At 36.4% G+C, this 18,971-nt stretch overlaps 2 protein-coding genes across 2 annotated transcripts; one reads left to right on the top strand and one right to left on the bottom strand.

Annotated features, from left to right (window-relative positions):
* The first annotated feature begins 6,876 nt into the window (after positions 1-6,876).
* On the top strand, positions 6,877-9,569 carry LOC120467802 (HERV-H LTR-associating protein 2). Its single transcript, XM_039656305.2, has 4 exons — positions 6,877-7,095; positions 7,853-8,197; positions 8,312-8,596; positions 8,682-9,569. Exons 1-4 carry the CDS (start codon positions 7,041-7,043, stop codon positions 8,894-8,896), a joined length of 900 nt encoding a protein of 299 aa, XP_039512239.2. The 5' UTR covers positions 6,877-7,040; the 3' UTR covers positions 8,897-9,569.
* Positions 9,298-18,907, bottom strand: LOC120467801 (uncharacterized). Its single transcript, XM_039656304.2, has 8 exons — positions 18,350-18,907; positions 18,133-18,254; positions 16,332-16,435; positions 15,565-15,739; positions 15,375-15,492; positions 15,190-15,275; positions 14,938-15,026; positions 9,298-11,536 (listed from the first exon to the last, which is right to left on the bottom strand). The coding sequence occupies exons 1-8, from the start codon at positions 18,815-18,817 to the stop codon at positions 10,845-10,847; spliced, it is 1,854 nt and encodes a 617-aa protein (XP_039512238.2). The 5' UTR covers positions 18,818-18,907; the 3' UTR covers positions 9,298-10,844.
* Between the last annotated feature and the right edge of the window lie 64 nt (positions 18,908-18,971).

The raw sequence follows: 18,971 nt of genomic DNA, 5'->3' as shown, positions 1-18,971 counted from the left end.
CCACCGAAAATTAATTCTTTCTCAGCATGTACAGTTCTTAGAGCATGTATCAAGATAGATCAGTAAATGTTTAAGTGAAATAAATCTGCAGTCAGAATCAGAACAAGGGAGCAAACTACACAAACACCCAAACACGCGTACATGGGAAATGTTAAAGTGAAAGTGAATTAACCGGAAAAAGGAGCAGGGAATTAAGTTATGGAAAAGAATAATTTAACCATATATGACAGGATTGGCTCAGATTTCTGAACACGATACTTGCATTGCCATTGCAGCTGAGGCCGTTTCGTAGAGTTTCTGAAGGTTTTAATGTTTCCGTTGTTGAAGTTGCAAATGATTTCTTCTTCGTTGAATGAAGAAAATTAAGTTTGACTCTATTATGGTTGAGAGCTCTCTCTCTCTCTCTCTCTCTCTCTCTCTCTCTCTCTCTCTCTCTCTGTCTCTCTCTCCTGAGTAAGCACATTGTAGATTGAGAGCTACCTGTGTGAACCGCAGCCAGAAGACACAGAGACGTCAAATTTGTAGATACCAAGAATGCCATCTTGATTAATCGAGTATTGCTAACACATGCGTTCAAGATTTAACACATAGGCAAAACACTATAAAAGAATGATCTCATAATGAATTCGTATACATGATTGTACATGTCGACATTATTCGACTAGTAGGAACAGGGTAGCCTGGCATGCCAGACCTACATCAAGATGTTAGGTCTGGAAACTCTTCATTGACAGGGCTCAATCCGAGGGGCGGGATAAACGGTTGTCTTTCAAATTCTCTCTGCACGCAATTGGATAGCGCTAAAACCAATCATAGCAACGAAGAAGGTGACGTAGTTAGCGGAGCAAGTTGATATATTAAACTTTTACAGTATCCAGTCCAGCTGTCAACATTGAACATTGAAAATAAGGGAGATTTCCCGGAATCCATCCCCAAAATAAGGGATTTTTTTTTTTGTTTTTTTGCACGACCCACAAACTTTAAAAATAAAACACTAATCATTAAAAGTCTAAAGAGTTTATAACTAGGCTACATATGTGTGAGAGAGAAAGAGACAGTATGTGTGTGTGTGTGTGTGTGTGAGTATGAGAGAGAAAGAGACAGCGTGTCATAAAAAAAAAAATATCATAGAGAATGTTTAAATACTAATATCAACTTACGAGGGAAACGGAGGCGGATTAGTGGTTCTTTGGAGTGCTGGAGATGATTGGGGAGATGTCCGTGCACCGATCAGAGCGCGCGCTGACACGGATTAAAGCCTTTATACTCGACGCAACAGCACGGCAAAAAATGACAAGTTGATCGTTTCGCCACAGCTCTTTTGTAACAGCGCACGCGGCGCCGGCCGCATCCGAGGATGAACGACTTCAAACCGAATATGTCCGAGCTGAGCTTGCTCTGACCGGCGCAACTCTTTCGTCATTATGTTAAGCCCGCCCACCTACTCTATACACGATGTGATTGGCTCTACCAGAGTTGGGGTTTTCCAGCTAAAACGTCTATGGAGAGTTGCTAGACCACGCTTTGCTGCAAAATAATTTTTGCTGCCGCTAGGGTGCGTCTAGATTTCTAGGCTAGGAACAGGGTAAATTATCTAATTCTATTATAAGACATGCATAGAAGTTAGAACAAAATACAACACACAAGACTATAGACAAAACAGTAATAATAGTTACATGTTCATTTATTGAACTGAATTTATATAAATTAGTGTAGAAAAGTCTGTTGTTCAGGCTTTATGCGTCTTTCCTATGGGCTTTGCTTTTTCACGTGACCACATTTTTTACAGCAGTTAAACAGTCTTATCTGATGGTAGCCCTGGTGACTCGGTCCTTTTCTGCTTGGCTCTTTCGTAAGATGGTTCATTACTAGGTGTGGGCTTTAATGCTTATTTGTGAAATGTCACTACACCTGTAATTACTGATTAACTATAGGTAATAACTGATAACATATACAGGTTAGTTTTTCTAATCAGACATGCTACTTGTTTATAGAGGATGTTTTCCTGAAGCTATTTAACTAAACTTTTTATTTCTTTATACAGATAAAAGTGAGAGGCAAGGAGAGTCAGTATCCAGAATCAGATGCTTCGCATTGATCCCTGTTATTCTGCTGCTGCTGCTGCTTCTCCTGATCATGATGGGTCTGTAGCCTACTTTGTGTTTATTACAAGAAAAAAGAGAACAAACCCAATTAAATGTCTTTTCATAAATGGGACTATCTGAAACAAATGGATGCTCCTTATAGCTATTTGAGACAGAAATGGAGAATGTGTTGAAAGTATTGGTTGTATTTTTGGTCAGAGTAAGGGAAAAACCAAAACAACACCTTCATTTGATGTTTATGTGTGTGTATATACTGTAAAATGTGTATAATGTATTATTTAATTTTTTTTGGTAAATTATGTCTTCTACCCACAGTAATACATTTTTGCACATTTCCACTTTGGATATTGTATTTCTCGTCCTGTGCAACAGGGTTGAAAATTAACAGGCCATGAGGCCAAAATGCCTCCCATATATTCAGGATAAGGATTATTTAAAATATATCTTTGCACAATGAAACTAATCTATTATAACTGTTATTAAAGTGAATTGAAAGAAAAGTTTCAACTGCAGCATCACATTCAGATCTGCTCGCATCAAAGATTTATTTTTACAAAGTTTTTTGCAGTGTTGAGAATTATATAGCGGAATAAACATGCCAGATGCAACTTCTTTGCCACCTTTTCCAGTGCATAGATAGCTTTTGTTGATGTTGATAAAATATTATTGGTAGATTTTAGTGTTCTGTTTGATTGAATTTGTTGAATGATCAATTTGACATAAAAGACACAATACATTTCACAATAATTGAAAAAAAAAATCCCTTAAAATGTAAAAATGCCCCTGGAAATATGGCCCCTGAATGGAAAAGTATCTATCAGGCAACATTGCGTTTAAAGGGTTCGTTCACCCAAAATTGAAAATTGTGTTTTCCTCATGTTTTCAACATAGGTTCACGAGTTCATGAGTGTGATGCTGGCCAATAATAGTGATGTAGCGCTGCACTGTTACGTGAACTCACTCTGAGGCCCATATAAGAAAACGAATAGTTCAATAAAGTCGTTATTTTGGGGGTTCTGCGCGCGCACAAAAAGTATTCTCGTCGCTTGATAATCTTATGGTTAAGCCACTGTAGTCACTTGGAGTATTTTAACAATGTTTTTATTTACTTTCTGGGACAGCAAGTTTCAATTACATAGAAAGCCTTTGGAGGAAGGAGACAGCTCTATAGATCTAATCAAAATATATTAATTTGTGTTCTGAAGACGAAAGAAAGTGAGTAATTACTGACAGAATTATCATTTTTGGGTGAAAAGCAAAAAGGCAGTAACTACGCAGAGTGCAGAACTGAGAAAAATGACTTTTGCTAGGGCTTTTTGCAGTTACTGTACAAACAACTACCATTTTTCTCTAAAACGACACGCATTTAAGATAAGATGTTTTGTCACATAACAAAGGATGCATTGAATGTCATGAAAATTGTAATAAATAATGCTTTACCAAAACTGCAGTTACTGCCTTTTTGCTTTGTAGGGCAGTGTACATGTTCCTCAGAATTCCTCTGGGCTGAGTGGCCAAAAGGTTTTTGCGATGTGCTTGAGAGGGGTGTGATCAGCGCCTACATGAGCGTGGTTGACTCTGCTAAGATATTCCTCCTGGCTCTGATTAGTTGTTTCTGACCGGGAGCGGTGTATTTCTGCAAATCAGGGATCTTCGCCCGTGACGTCACGACGTGGTTAAATGTGCTCTGGTTATCTGGTTATGTGCTCTCTGATAAGCATAGATGGCGTGTCGATGAGATACAGGTAGCCTAGTTGTCGCCGAATGTCAAATGTGGCCATGTGTTAGGGCTTTTGCTCCAATTCTCACTCAGGGGATGTGGATCAGGTATAGAACATGAACCCTGGTTATATAAAAGCTTTACCTTATATCTCCTTTTAGCTTTTTCATACAAAGAATTATCATTTTGCTGACAGAACACATAGACTCCAGCGTATGTTTTTGTTCTTTCTGCCAACCAGTTCGCGGCCACGCCCATTTCGTGACGTCATATATGACGCTGGAGAACATCCCTATAGCAATAGGACCACTCGGAGGAGCCAGAGGACCTTGATTTTTTTTTTCACAGATTCTTTCTTATATTCTACTGTCAGAACATAATGACAGTTTTAACAAATAGTCTATGTAATATTTTTTTTTTACAAGTTACCTACAGCAGCTTTAATGCAGCGTCAGACTGTGTTAAGTAAAACGGTTTTCCAAAGCACATGTGGCTTTATTTAACACTATGGTTTCTCATACAATGCCATAATAAAAGGGCTCAAAGGTCACGCACATTTAACAGAGTTGAGTCACATTCCTGCCCTCCTCCTCTTTACTGAGATTTCTCTGGGTTCCCTGAATCTTTCACAATATTATGTTTGATAATTGATGAAAGACATAAATTCTTTGCAGTCTTGCATTGAAAATTTAGATTTTTGAACTGTTTGACAAATCTCGGCAATTCAGTTGGATATTCTATAATTTTTCATTTATTTTGCATTTCTTTTTACTTTTTTCAGTTAAAAAACATGTTCAAGAGTATGAATAAATCACAGATTGTGGATTTTTTTTTTTTTTTTTTTTTGCATTTGACAAAAATGTCTTAACTTTTCTGGAAATGGGGTTGCAATATTTTAGTTTTAATGCACAAAATACAGTCTTGGAAAATAGAAAAGAATTAAATTTGCTATTTCATATAATTTATCCTACATATTGTTTACTTATTTCGATCCTTTAATATTTGAGCAATATGTTTAGTTGTTCCTTTTAGACCACAAAATACATATAAATAAAATAAATATCCAAATGTTTTCTAAAGTTTTTGGTAATTAATGCAAATTTTGTAAAAATCAATAACTCAAAGACCAAAAATAAAAAATAATCTGTACGTTATGCATAAATGACAAAGTCCTTTTAGGGGATACATATTTATTGTGAAGCTGCCACTATTGTTCAGTACTGGCATTCATAATAGCCTTTTTGCCTGTTGAGTAAGTTGTGTTAGTAAGTTTTATAGAAGACAGAAAGAAAAACCTATACCTTCAGGAAGTATTAATGATAGTAATGGCAGTCCCATCAGAAAATAAGGTTGTGAAATGAAGAAGTTGAAGATCAAGGAGGCAGTGTGTGTGTATAATGGCCTCTGCACCGACAAGAAGGGATGCTCCAGAAATTATTAATAAACAGGTCAAAATCAAGTTACGTTTGGAAAGTGTGGGATACACTGAAAAATAACAGTCTGGTTGATTTTCACTTGTGCTACAATAATTAATTTGGAATTCCAAGAAAGAAACAATGCTAAATAGTTTTTAATACCTTTTGAAACACTAAGATATGGTTGCACTATTTTCCAGGCAGTGAAGTTGCATTTGCATTTGTCAGTTTTTCTACATTTTCATATGTGAGTTCCAAATGAAGTTGCAAAAGATTAAATGCATGTTAATAAAGCTTTCTTTTTAATATTTAGATAGGTCAGATTACTTTTGATTGATTAATTATTTGATTAAGTGATTCATTTTTTTTCTAACTGTGATTTAGTCCCATAATAGGTTAAAATGTGGCTGCCAACTTTGTCAGGCATCTCAGCAATTCTGAAATGTTTTTAATAAGTTCAAATAGTTTAATGTAATTAAGCAGTTATGGTGAGTCTTTACAATTTTTCTATAGCAACCAGTATATAAAATATACATTGTTATTAATTTAATCATTGTAACATGGCAACAAGGTGACACTTGGCACCGATTAGTTTCCATGAGAAGTGTATCGACGTAATGTTTCCGTGACGTCTTTACGCAAATACCGGTATCTATACAACATTCCAACCATTCAGGTTGCTGTGGACTATCCCTTTTGTCCTTAAGCGATTTAAATGTTTTTTATTTAACAGTAAGTTACAAAAATAACAGAAGAGTAACTAGAATAAAATCAGGTAAGCGCTGTTGTTGTTTTGTAGGGTTGTTATGCGCATTTTGTAGGCTAGTATATTTGACTTTTTAACACATGACTGTTGTCAAAGTTTCGGCGCACACATTTGAAACAGGGTGGCTACAGGCTACCTTTCCTTTGAGCATTTGTGGTTGTTTGTGCTCTCTCAAAATTTTATACATGGTCACATTTGTTTGCTACAAATATAACGCACTTGGACGTACACTGCCAGATTATGTGAGTTAATGTCAAACACAAAGAGTAGGCTAGGCTTGTTCTATCTTATCCTACCCCGGTGAGTTGCAATAGCTGGGGATAGATGGAACAAATTTGCTAAATAATAATAATTACATTTTTTGTAACATTTTTTATAGACTGTTACAACTATCGCTATAACTAACTGTTTTAACACGTGGGTTTGAGGTCAGCACTGTTACTTTTCTTCCTGAAAATGCTAGGCTACTTCTTCTCATGCCACTTCTCATGTGAGCTCAAGAGTGATGAGGGGTGATCACATCAAAAAGTTCAAAAAGGGTAAATCACCACTGATCTATAATAAATGAATACATTTTATAAATAACCAACGTTTTTTTTTAGAGTGTAGCCTATACAAACACAAAAAGACATTTCCAAATTAATAAATTTTATAGATATAAATAAATAATAATAATTAAAAGCTGTATAATTCTGCTCAGAAACACGTTAGGATGCCTTCCGAAATAAAATCAACCTTTATTTTTCTGTCAAGTCACACGAAACCTTTTTTTTGTGTGTGTGTTTAAGCTATGCACGAAACCTTTGATTCACAACCGTGACTTGCGTAATGGGCGGCGCCTGGTTTAGCGAATACAATACAAAATCCTTACCTAGTTGCAATGTGGGCTGACATCTCAAAGTACATCAGCGGTCATCGGGATCGGATCTCTGCTGTTGATCTGACAAACTACAGAGGACAGTCGAAGATCATCTAGTGTGATTCGGGGACTTAGAGGATTTAGGCTACCTGTTACCGACGGCCGCGGATCTGGAATGTACCTGAAAGTGGTCTGCCTGTCTTTCCTTCTTATTGAAGCCTCCTGTTTCAGTGAGTAGCCTATTTAATTTTTTAACTATCATGAAAGGGATCTTTATGAAGCCAATCAAAAAACTACTAACGTTATCCGAATTTTTAATCAAAACCGGCCCAATCACGGCCATCACTATTCGTAGCCTATTTTAAATGACTGAAAATGGTGGAATAGTTTTAGCAACTTTCCAGTTACTGGAAATTAAAATGAAGGAACAGAATATGATAATAAAAATGGGATTTAAGAAGGAAAACATGAACACATTTTATGCTGATTTTTAATGGCACTTTAAATTCTTTCATTTATTTGAATCCTTAGAGAATATATATATCCTATAGGCTACTAGACTGATCAATCAAACTAAACGCAAGATATTCAATAACGCGGACTATTCCTTGTTCCGGCTGTTTTGTAAAGTGTAGGTTGTGTTGGGGCTTATTATTACTTATGTTTAAAAGAAAAACTTTTATCTAGAAATCTAGAAGATGTGGTTTCTTCAAAATAATCTCTCGCCCATTTCTTTGGTTTCTCAAGAAAAGCATTACAGCTTCAACAGGTTGATCAGTCCACTGTTCCTCACAACTTAAAGGCATAACTGTAATAAATTGTGATGTAATATACAATTTTAAAATGTCAGAGAATATCTTTAATATTTAACATTTTTAGTAGAGGAAATGTTGTGAAATATCTTGCCAACAAAATCATACTGCAAGTAGGCTAATGATTGATTGTGAAACTCAAATGCTGATATATTTTCTCTCCTTCACTCTCTAGCTGAGTTTGAGATTACTGTGCCCAGAGGTCCTGTCACTGGGTTTTACGGAGAGGCGCTGATCCTTCCCTGCACCTTCCCTGTGGACTCGTGGGATCTCAGTAACACTGTTATTACCTGGCAGCGTGAGCTGGACGTTGTTCACAGCTTCTACTACAGTCGGGACCAGCTGGACCGTCAGAATCCTCACTATAGTAAACGCACCAGCCTGTTCATCCAGGAGATGCTAACAGGAAACGCATCACTCAAACTGGACAGAGTCACTCTGCAGGACGCTGGTGTTTACACCTGTTCCATCAGCACAAACACTGGCAGCCAGAAGAAGAGTTTTAGAGTGAATATTGCAGGTAACAACAACATGGACTGATGTTCATAGAAAATCATGTGAATCAATTTCAAGGTCTCACAATGTGATTGTAACTGTCTTGTGATTTTAATGTGTGTGTTCTGTTGTTTATCAGCGTTCTTCTCTGAACCTCGTCTGCAGTTCTCCATGTTAACTGATGGGGTCAACCTTCTAGTGACATCAGATGGGGGTTACCCGTCTCCTAAACTGCAGTGGCTGATGGAAAACTCAGACATCACTAACCAAACACAAACACACCTCATGAAGGACACACAAACAGGACTTTACAGTGTTTCTAGTTGGATAAATGTCACTGAAATCAGAAACTCCTCTCTGACATTTATACTGCACAACAAACCTCTGGGACAAGACATCAGGAGAGAGATCCTGCTGTACTCAGGTGAGCACAGTCAAACACAAGCATAATAATCAATAACATTTAAGAGACTAAAACTAATTATGTTTAATTTAATTTCTTTCTACAGAAAAGACAATGAGAGAAGGACAGGCAACACACAGATGGCACATATTGATCTCTGTTAGTCTGCTGCTGATTGTGATTATTTTGTGTTTATTGGTTGTGTTTTTCATTAGAAGAAGAAGAACGAAACTAACCAAACAAAATGGCTTACCTAATGATTTTCCCCAATGTCAAATTTCAGCAAGTTCCTTTGCAAGCATGCATTATAATGTGGTTTGACCTAATGAGAGACATAATGAGAGATCACCATTGGATATTTCCAAATTTGATGTTTAATGCTCTTATTTTCATCCAACAAACCATCTGTAATACATACTGCTTCCTTCTGAGTCTGAAACTCAAACTGAATGGAAAAGTCCATAATGGGTTCTGTTACTTACAAAACCATTTCATTTAGCAGTAATCATATATGAAACTTAAAGACTTTCTGTGATTTGCAGACAATAGCATTATATTTATTTTTACATTGTATGTTATTTCATAAGCCTGGCAGCTTTTAACAAACACTCAATGTCTTGTCAATAATAATCAATTTTCTATGTAACATTTCAGTCCATAGTGATCTGTATTACAGATAATTCACTCCCAAACAAAATGGCCAGATCTTTTTGGGTGCTAAACTGACACAAAATGTTAGAATTGCAGGGTTTTTTTGTATTACTGTTATTCACAATGTGTGGATGTTGAGTTTGTGCACTATTTATTGAACCCATGCTTTACACAAATGTATGTGTTTTTAGATTGTGAGTTAGGATGTTTTCATTTATTTATTTTACTGTTAACTATGTTAACTATGTCATTGTATTGATTATATTGTTCTCACACAATCTAGGTGCTCCTAAGAAAACACTTTTCTTGTGTAAAAAAATAAAATAAAATGTACATTTCCATACCATCAGTGTTTAATATTGTTTCACAAATCATGACTGTACTAATAAATATTTTATTTAACCTATAGAAATCAATTGTAGAAATAGTTTGAATACTATAGAAGCCAGATGTGTTGTGAAAACCTCATGGCCTACATGACTGTGAGAGAAGTCGCATGGGAAAGAATGGGATTTTAGCTGAAGTTGCTTGCTGTTGACGTCTGCACTGATATTTACTCATTTTGTTCACAAAGCTTGCAACATGTACTCTTGATAAAAATGAGGTAAAAACACTGAATAAACCACCCTTAACAAGAAAGAAGGCTAGTGAATTAATGAAGTAACTGGTGAAAGAGAAAAAGGAAGGAGAGCACCTCAAAATGAGATCATTGGTTAAAACCATTGGCGTGGTGATGGCGCAGTGGATAAGACACATGCCTTTGGTGTGAGATACCCGGTCTCAAATCCACTGTGAGACACCAATGTGTCCCTGAGCAAGACACTTAACTCCTAGTTGCTCCAGAGGCATGTGACCTCTGACATATATAGCAACTGTAAGACGCTTTGGATAAATGTATCAGCTAAATGAATAAATGTAAATGTAAAACGTGATGGTCAGATTTCCTGCAGACATCTCAGCTCAGTTCATAAGTCTTATTTTGACTTCTGAAACTTTGCCTATTGCGCTTTTGTGGCACGAAAGGAAAGACTTTTCTCTACGAAAGTACTTGACAAGCTAAGGACGTTTTTTTTTTTAAATTACATCTAGTTTTAAATGAAAACCACATAATCAGAAGGATTTGTTCCAGGAACAATGGCTATACACACACCAGTTCTTTCCTATAGAGATTACGACACATGAAAAGGCTAGTGTGACTGCAGGAAACACAATATGTCTTTTATATTCACAACGGTTGAATTCAATATGTGAAAAATGTTGTTCCATCAGAATGAAAATATTTAGCTTGACTAACCCCTGAAGCCTTGCAAAACAGACAGCAAGACCAAACCTGCGCAAGACTCATAATGACATTAGTTTCATACTTCATAAAGATCACAATTAACAGGATGTTTGGATTCAAACATCGAAATGTTTTTTTGTTGTTGTTTTTTTGTAATGAATGAAAGGGCATTATAAGAGAAACCAGGAAACCATTTAACAAAAGTAATTTAACATTCCTCAATTCACAGCTTATCAGTAAAAAACAAAACTTTCATGAAATACTAGTTTTGATTATTGTGCTTTATGGTGTTCTTTGGTTTATTCATCAAAACAAACAAAAAAAAAATACATGCATTTAATCAAAATAGTCATCTGAGTCTTGCTTAAGTTTTGTCACAAGACCCTGCTCCACCAGCTCATCAGATCCAACCTGAAACTCTGACGTCTCTTCAAACGACGGAATTAAAAGGAAATCCAAACCTTCCGTCTTATTTTCAGAATAATTTTCCTCCTCCTTATTCGTTTCCTCTGATATAAAAGATGGCAGCAACACCTCATGACCCTGCCCGCTATCACCCACGGAAACTTCTACTCTCTGAACTTTATTTGGCCAGTTACTCAGGCCTTTATTCATATCCTGCATTTTCCTCTCTCCAGACCAGCTCAAGGACTCAACCTCAAACTGCTCCATGGAGTCTAAATCTGGCCTTTCAGATCCCACAACGCTCTGACTGATATCCATCAAAATTTCCACCTCCCCATGTTTCTCTTCTTCGTTCTCTTCCATTACCTCCTCTAGGAGTTCCACTGTGCTTGTGTTGGACTCATGCGGTCTCTTAACATGGTCCTCCTCAGAAGAATTCAGGGTAACAGAGGCAACAAAGTCCTTGTGTGTGTAGGACCACTGGGGCTCTTTGGCCAGTTTGGCTTCATACCAGATGGCGTCATCGTTTCTAGAAGTCACGAGAGTGGAGTTTAAAGTTGAGGAAGGCAGAGTTGAGACAGGAGACGTGTCAGAGAAGAGTACTTGATCACTGCTTACGAACCCTGATGCACAGAAAAAAAGAGAGGAGAGGTCAAGATTTTTATTTTCTCATTGACCTTTATTTTGATTGACCGTCGTTTCCTGAGTACTAATTTAACAAGTTAACCTAAAACCCAACATTTTACAAAGAACGTATCACAATTTTAGAGCTACAACCTGGACGTATAATAAATGCTGAATATAATCAGCATTTATTATAGGTCTAATGCAAAATAGTACAATATAAGGAAGCAATTGGAAAAGGTCAGCTCATGATATCTACAAAAAGATTTAACTGTGATTTAAATGTCAATCACAATCGGTGTTTTTATTGTGAACTAAAACTAATAAAGCTCAAATAAAATATAAATATTAGATATATACAGTATATAAAAAATATATTTTTAAAAAATGTTGTCTTGAAATAAATACATGGAGATTGAAGCACAAAAATGACTAAACCTAAATCATACTGATACTGTTAATAGACAACAATAATAATACATGGAAAAAAGCTCAACAATATTACTAAAACTTTTTTTTAAATGAAAATATAAAAATAAAGCTAATTCAAAATATTAAAAAAACCTTTCTTCTCCCCTGAAATATTAATAAGAAGCGCACAATACATTTTTTCCCACTGCCAATCTTTCCCCTTCTTTCTTAGTACCGTTTTAATTATTACTCTATTATATATACACCCATGCATGCATACATATATATACAGTGAGGAAAATAAGTATAACACTAAATAAGTAGAAAAGAACACCTTTTCTACCAGATGATCCCACACTAGCTGTACGGATCTCAAGTTGTCTGGCGGACATCTCCCCATGGATGAAGGAACATCACCTGCAGCTCAACCTGGCTAAGACTGAGCTTCTCGTCCTCCCTGCCAATCCGTCTCTACAGCACGACTTCACTATCCAGCTACATTCTTCCTCAATCAACACATCAAGGTCAGTCAGAAGTCTTGGAGTAATCTTTGATGACCAGCTGACCTTCACAGACCACATTACAAAGACAGCTCGATCATGCAGGTTTGCAATGCACAACATCAGGAAGATCAGGCCTTTCCTAACTGAGCAGGAGACACAGCTTCTCCTCCAGGCCCTGGTTATTTCTAGGCTTGATTACTGCAATGATCTTCTGGCTGGACTTCCATCATGTGGAACTAAGCCTCTACAAATGATCCAGAATGCTGCAGCTCGTCTTGTCTTCAACGAAAGATCCTCTATCCACTCCTCTGTCCACTCACTGCTCGCATCAAGTTCAAGGTGTTGACTCTTGCTTACAGATCGACCACCGGCTCAGCTCCCTCCTACTTCCACTCATTACCACAAGTCTACATCCCTACAAGAAGCCTACGATCAGTCAATAAGCGACAGCTCGTAGTACCATCACAAAGAGCCACAAAATCACTCTCCAGAACATTCTCATTCACGGTACCATGCTGGTGGAATGATCTGCCCACCCTCAATCCCTGACAGCATTCAAAAGTCAATTGAAAACTTGTCTCTTCCATGAGCACTTATCATAAAAAAAAAAGTCCTTACTTTGGTTTATGCTACTCTGAGCAATGTTTGAACTTTGTATTTTGAGCACTTCTTGTGTTGTTTTTAGCTCTTCACGATGACTTGTTTGATTTAGTTCTCAGATGTAAGTCGCTTTGGATAAAAGTGTCTGCATAAATGTATATGTAAACACCTGTCTATCAGCAAGAATTCTGACTCTCAAAGACCTGTTATGCTGGATACACACCAAAAGATAATCGGGCAGATTTTGGACAATCCTAGCTATGTCCCGATTATCTTGATAGTTCTACAGTTTATCTTCCTAGACAGTATCAATAACCAGACAGTTTTTGGTCTCATTGACTTCCATAGTAGGAAAAAAATATACTATGGAAGTCAATGAGACCAGAAACTGTCTGGTTACTGATATTCTGGAAAATATCAGAAAATTGTCTCTATACATTCGAATACAGTAAAACCCATCTGTTTAACTCTGGGGGAGTGGCAAAATGAGGCAAAATTTCCAAAAGTGGAGTATCCCTTTAAATATGAATGGGAATATACTTCAGAGATTTTTACTCATATACTCATATCGATTTTTCAATGCATGTTGGCCACAATTATTGGCACCCCTAAAAATTCTTGAGTAACATATCTCTGAAGTATCTCTGAATCTCACCAGGATGACTAAGAGCATGACATTTTCCAGCCATGACTTCCTGTTACAGATAAATATAAATATGAGGAAACAAAAAGGCCAAATTCCTTTAATCATGGAGTAAAACCAATAAATATAGCTCTGATGTGCAGTAAAATATTTTTAAACTTCACAAAATAGAAAGTGTCTGTATAAGAAAATAGCTAAAACATTGAATCCCCATTTCCACCATTAGGGCAATATTTAAGAAGTTCCAATCAACTAAAGATGTGATGAATCTGCCTGGAAGATGACATGTGTCTATAGTCCTAATGTATGTCGAGAAGCAAAGTTTAAGGATCACAGATGGAGAATTGCAGAGATGAATTGAGTCTTGGGGTCAGAAAGCCAAACAACCCTTACATAACCACAACTAAAATCCTCCTCGCTCATCCAAAAACAATCTCCAGCATATTCATTTGTCAAACACAACAGAAACTGCAAAAGGGACCAGATTCTATCAGATGAAACTAAAAAATGTTACGGGCCTATCTTTTACTAATATTTTTTGTCCTAGACATCTTGTTCAGATACATGGTATAATGGATTCTAGCAAACAGATAAAAAAAAAATGTTTTTAAAAAACTGACAGAAAACTAGTAAGGGCAGTGGTTGGATCTTCCATCAGGATGATGATCCAAAACAAACATCAAAATCAACATAATAATGGGTCATTGAGCACAAAACGAAGCTTCTGTCATGTCTCCAGACCTGAACCCTATAGAAAATTAGTGGGCTGAACTGAAGAGAAGAATCTGGAATCTGAAGGATCTGGAGAGATTCTGTATGGAGGAATTATGTCCGATCTTGTCAGATTCTCCAAACTCATCAGGCATTATAGGAGAACACTCAGAGCTGTTATAGGCAAAAGGAGGTTGCAAAAAATGGGTGCCAATAATTCTGGCAACGTGAACCAGAGAAAAATATTTATTTCATAATGAGATTTCATTCTATTTTCTCTATAGCTAAAAAGCATCAGTTAGGACAAAATATTAATAGTAAATAAATAATACAGTTGTTTTTTGCCTTGTAATAATTATTCTTGAAAAATTCTTCCATGGACATCATGTGCAGGCTTTTTCATATTTCCAGTAATAGACTTTTTTTAAACTACAAACCAAAGTAATGTGAATATAAAAGTTTTTAATGTTTTTTTTTAGCATATGAATACTCAGATTGATTATGTTCATGCTTATGCTTTTTATGTACTCACCTTCATGAATTTTTCGTTTGGTTTTAGTCGGATTGCAGACAGAGTCACAGCAGTCACAGACAGAATCTTGCCCAGACACAGAGATCCATCTAGTGAAGAAGTGGTGAGAGACGAATCTTTAAAGTCAATCTATAATGGAAGCCATGACCTTTACCAGATATTTAAAGAATTAAGTGATGTGGAAAGGAATGGTAGGGTTAAGAGTTATTCATGATCTTTATAACACTTAGGCAGATGCTTAGTCTTGTTAACCTTTTGTCTGGGTGCCTGTAAAAACATGACTTCTGCGTTGGACTAGGGCCTCCTCCTGACACAGAAAGCTCACAATGGAGTGAGACCTAGAGCAAATCAACACGATGAACACATTAGCATTTCTTATGCTTTGTCTTCAAAATGATTCACCGGCGGTGAGAAAAGAACCAAGCTTATAAACACACCTGGGCATCTGGAGCCTCAGTGAATTGGAAAGCACCAAATGAGAACTGAACAACATTGTCCGCCCTGGAGAACCTGAATCTTGAAGCACTTGGATTTATCTGGCTTTCCCGTAAACATCTGGATATGTATGTGTGAGAAAGTTTTGCATCTGATAAATCTTTCACAAAGATAGCATTTTTCTCCACTCACCCGTAATTGTCTATAATGCTGTATTTGGTGTCTTGGCTCAAGGTGTTAACGGTAGCCACATAACAGCTGTTGATAAAAAGCTTGACCCCAGAGTAATGATGTCGAGAGGAGATCTGTACGTTCACATTCTGACCCAGCAGGTACACGGCAGACTTGACTGGAGAAGACCAGGAGTCTACAGCACAGGAAAACACACAACAGCAGCCATAGATTACATAAGACCATCAGCATCATTTTGCAATCACCACGAAATAGAACATGTTTACAGAACAAATCAGGGTTATATTAAAAACAAGTTTTTTTATGTGTGGCCATCATGGGGTTATGTCTGTATAAAATAAAAAACTTTTAAATATACTTCTGGAAACAGAAGACCATCTTTTTGAGCAAGTTAGATAAGCATGTTTGTAGCTCAATTATACAAAATTATTTGACTTTTCAATACAGATTTGATTCATATTGTGAAAAAAAAAAGGTTTTAATCTTAGGCACGTTAGTATTTTCACCAGGAAGAAATGGTTTTAGACCAGTTATTTATATATATATATATATATATATATATATATATGCTGTAGTTTGTCAGTAGGAAATATGAGTTTACATTTCCAAACATTCCTTTTGCCATGAAATGCACACATAGTCTGAGATAGAGAACAGATAATTCCTACTGACACTACAGCAAAAGTTAGTGTAACTGGAAAGCTACAAGCTATTAATGCGTAATGTGTTCCTTTTTTCTTTCTTTTTAAAAAACAAAAATTGCTCACCATCCATCAGCTGAATCTGAAAGTCACCAGATCGGCTCCTGATGACTTTGCGCAATGGTGTCTGCCTCGTCGGGCTACTGGTCAGACTGTGCACATGATGGTTCCTAAATAACAAACAACAGAACAGTGTCATAAAAGATTAAGAAATTACTTAATTTGTCAAATCATAATTATCTATGCTTTTTACCTCTTAGCCTACATAATTGTGCCTTTTTATGAACTCTTTGTTTTTACTATTGGTGCATACTATACATACATAGTTTGTTTTATTGTATTTTTTGGGGCATAATATATTAAGATTTTTTTCATCAAATCTTTTATGACAGCTTGGTCTGTCTTGAGCATTGACAGTATATGGTCTTGAGTATACTGGTCACATGATTTGCTTCAAATTTTTGGGGATCAATTAGTCAGCCAGACCTAAATCCAACATGGCTGCCAGTGGTACAGATGAACCATACTGTCTATGTGCAGAACATTCAGATATTTAGATAAGTAAGTAAATTGTATGTATATGTATATGTATATGTATATATATATATGAAGAGTTCAGATGCAAAAGCCTCTAAGTGCCATTTGAAATTTTCTTCTAGAATGATCATTTTTATCAAGCTTGTATATTTCAGGTCAGTAATTTCACTTAAATGACAATAAAGATTACCTATTAATTGCCATTTAAGTGAAATCACTGAACTGAAATATACAAGTTTGATAAAAAATGATCATTCTAGAAGAAAATTTCAGATGGCACTTAGAGGCTTTTGCATCTGAACTCTTCATATATATATATATATATATATATAAACTTACTTTTCTTCTAAAAAAAGAAAAAAAAGAATATGGTAACATTAATTGGGAACATTGTCTAAAGGTGCTGAAGGAGAACATTAAGTAATATATTGTTCATGTTGTTATTTAGCACGTTGCAGCACGTTGCCTGTTTGGGGTGTAAAAAGGGATTAAACTATCTCTATTCAAACTTATGATCCCATAAGATTTTGTTTAGGCGTAATACCAAAAATAGCCACAGGGTGACTTACATTCCATTGAATTTAATTGAATGCATTCTGCCATAACAAATTAATACAATTCTGTCCAAATATCTATTCTGTCACAAAATATGGAACCTTGAGACTCAGACCTTTCTGAAAATAGGTGTCTTGAAAGATTAAAAAAGGGGAAGGAGCCCATAAAAAGACTAGAGGAACACAACGTCCAATTTCAAAACAGGCTGAATCTTGAGTTCGTAAGCTTTTCGAAAAATATATAATTTGTCATCAACATCAGGTGAAGAATGCGATATAATTGTTTTCAGTGGCAGTAACAGTTAACAGATTAATGGCATGGTCCTTTTTACACCCTAATCAGGCAACGTATCAGGAGACACAATTCATAAAATCCAAAATATATCAAATAAAAAAAAAAATTAAATTTTATTTAAGTCAAGATTATATAAAAAATGAAAATTATTTTTTGCTTAGCATTTTCCTCTCTTGTCTGTTTAAAGGTTAAGTCATTATTACGAGAACGTTTCTCATGATAGGCTGGCTATACGAGAAAGTTTCTCATTTATGACAGAATTATTTTAACTCAACAATCATGGCGGGCTTTCATTTTTATTCAAAACCGGATAAATAAAAAGTGTATAATAAAAAAAATAGCCTCGCAGCTAATTAGTAAAAACAAATAAATAAATAAATTAAAAAGTACAAAACTTTGTAAAAACAGAACTGAAATGTTTCACAATGTTTAATTACTTTGTGAACTTAGTGAACCGACTCAAAACATGACATTTTATTACCTTTTATTATATCGACATTCCACGCCAACGTTCACTCTGCGGTGAATGAAAGGGTTTTTGTGTAGGCCTAAGAGTGGCACGTAGTGAAGGACATACTTGTAGACTACGTGATCAGGAAACACCTTTCATTTGGAGATGAGTCATGTCATTATTTGGCAAGGATGATAGACAACAGAGATTCCTAGATTCTTTTGAAAATGACGATAACAACAATCACCTGCTGTTCGCCCTGACAGTCCGTGAGGGCGTATTTGAAGAGCAAGTCTTTATGCGGCTCAACGACCCCGTTGCTTTTGCAGATTTCTCCGAGCGTCAGCTCCTCTGCGGCGGCCGAGAACCCGTAGAAAATCTTCTTCACCCTTAAGACGAAACTGCTGCTCAAGCAAGTCACCGACACGTCCGGGAGGCGGGTGAATTTGGGCAGGTAATCTGGGCCAGGTGGGATCCTCCTCGCAGGTGTTCGGCCCCGGATCCGCAGGACAGGCACCGATCTCTGGCGCGTCAAGTTCGGCGTGTTTGTAAACGGATCGCTCACTACAAGTTTGCCAGGGTGTTTCCCGTGTGCTGTGTGTGGGCGATCGACTCTCTCATCTGATAAAGATAAGCCTCTATTCAATAATTCTGGTCTGGAGAAAATGACAAGAATCGAACCTAAAAATAGGCGAGTGATGCTATTCACTTTCATATCAATTATCTAGAAGTAAATTTTGCTTGTGCTTTACGTAGCTATCCTTTATCCTACAGGTTTAAACTACACAATCAAAAAGGCCCTTTGAGAAAGGTTCATTTGATAATCATCAGATGTGATTGGTCATTTATAATTGATTTCCGCTCGCACT

Source organism: Pimephales promelas, chromosome 11 (genome assembly GCF_988280905.1).
Source record: "Pimephales promelas chromosome 11, fPimPro1.hap1.1, whole genome shotgun sequence".
In the NCBI taxonomy this organism is placed as follows: domain Eukaryota; kingdom Metazoa; phylum Chordata; class Actinopteri; order Cypriniformes; family Leuciscidae; genus Pimephales; species Pimephales promelas.
This window is presented reverse-complemented; position numbering and strand designations above follow the sequence as displayed.

What these genes read in the sequence shown, in the direction of transcription:
- LOC120467802 (XM_039656305.2), top strand. Translation starts at nt 7,041, where the DNA reads ATGTACCTGAAAGTGGTCTGCCTGTCTTTCCTTCTTATTGAAGCCTCC. An exon ending in TATTGAAGCCTCCTGTTTCA is followed by an intron (nt 7,096 to 7,852) that starts GTGAGTAGCCTA and finishes TTCACTCTCTAG; the next exon opens with CTGAGTTTGAGATTACTGTG. An exon ending in AGAGATCCTGCTGTACTCAG is followed by an intron (nt 8,597 to 8,681) that starts GTGAGCACAGTC and finishes TTCTTTCTACAG; the next exon opens with AAAAGACAATGAGAGAAGGA.
- LOC120467801 (XM_039656304.2), bottom strand. Translation starts at nt 18,817, where the DNA reads ATGAAAGTGAATAGCATCACTCGCCTATTTTTAGGTTCGATTCTTGTC. An exon ending in ACTGTCAGGGCGAACAGCAG is followed by an intron (nt 18,255 to 18,349) that starts GTGATTGTTGTT and finishes TCCAAATGAAAG; the next exon opens with GTGTTTCCTGATCACGTAGT. An exon ending in GAATGTCGATATAATAAAAG is followed by an intron (nt 16,436 to 18,132) that starts GTAATAAAATGT and finishes TTTGTTATTTAG; the next exon opens with GAACCATCATGTGCACAGTC.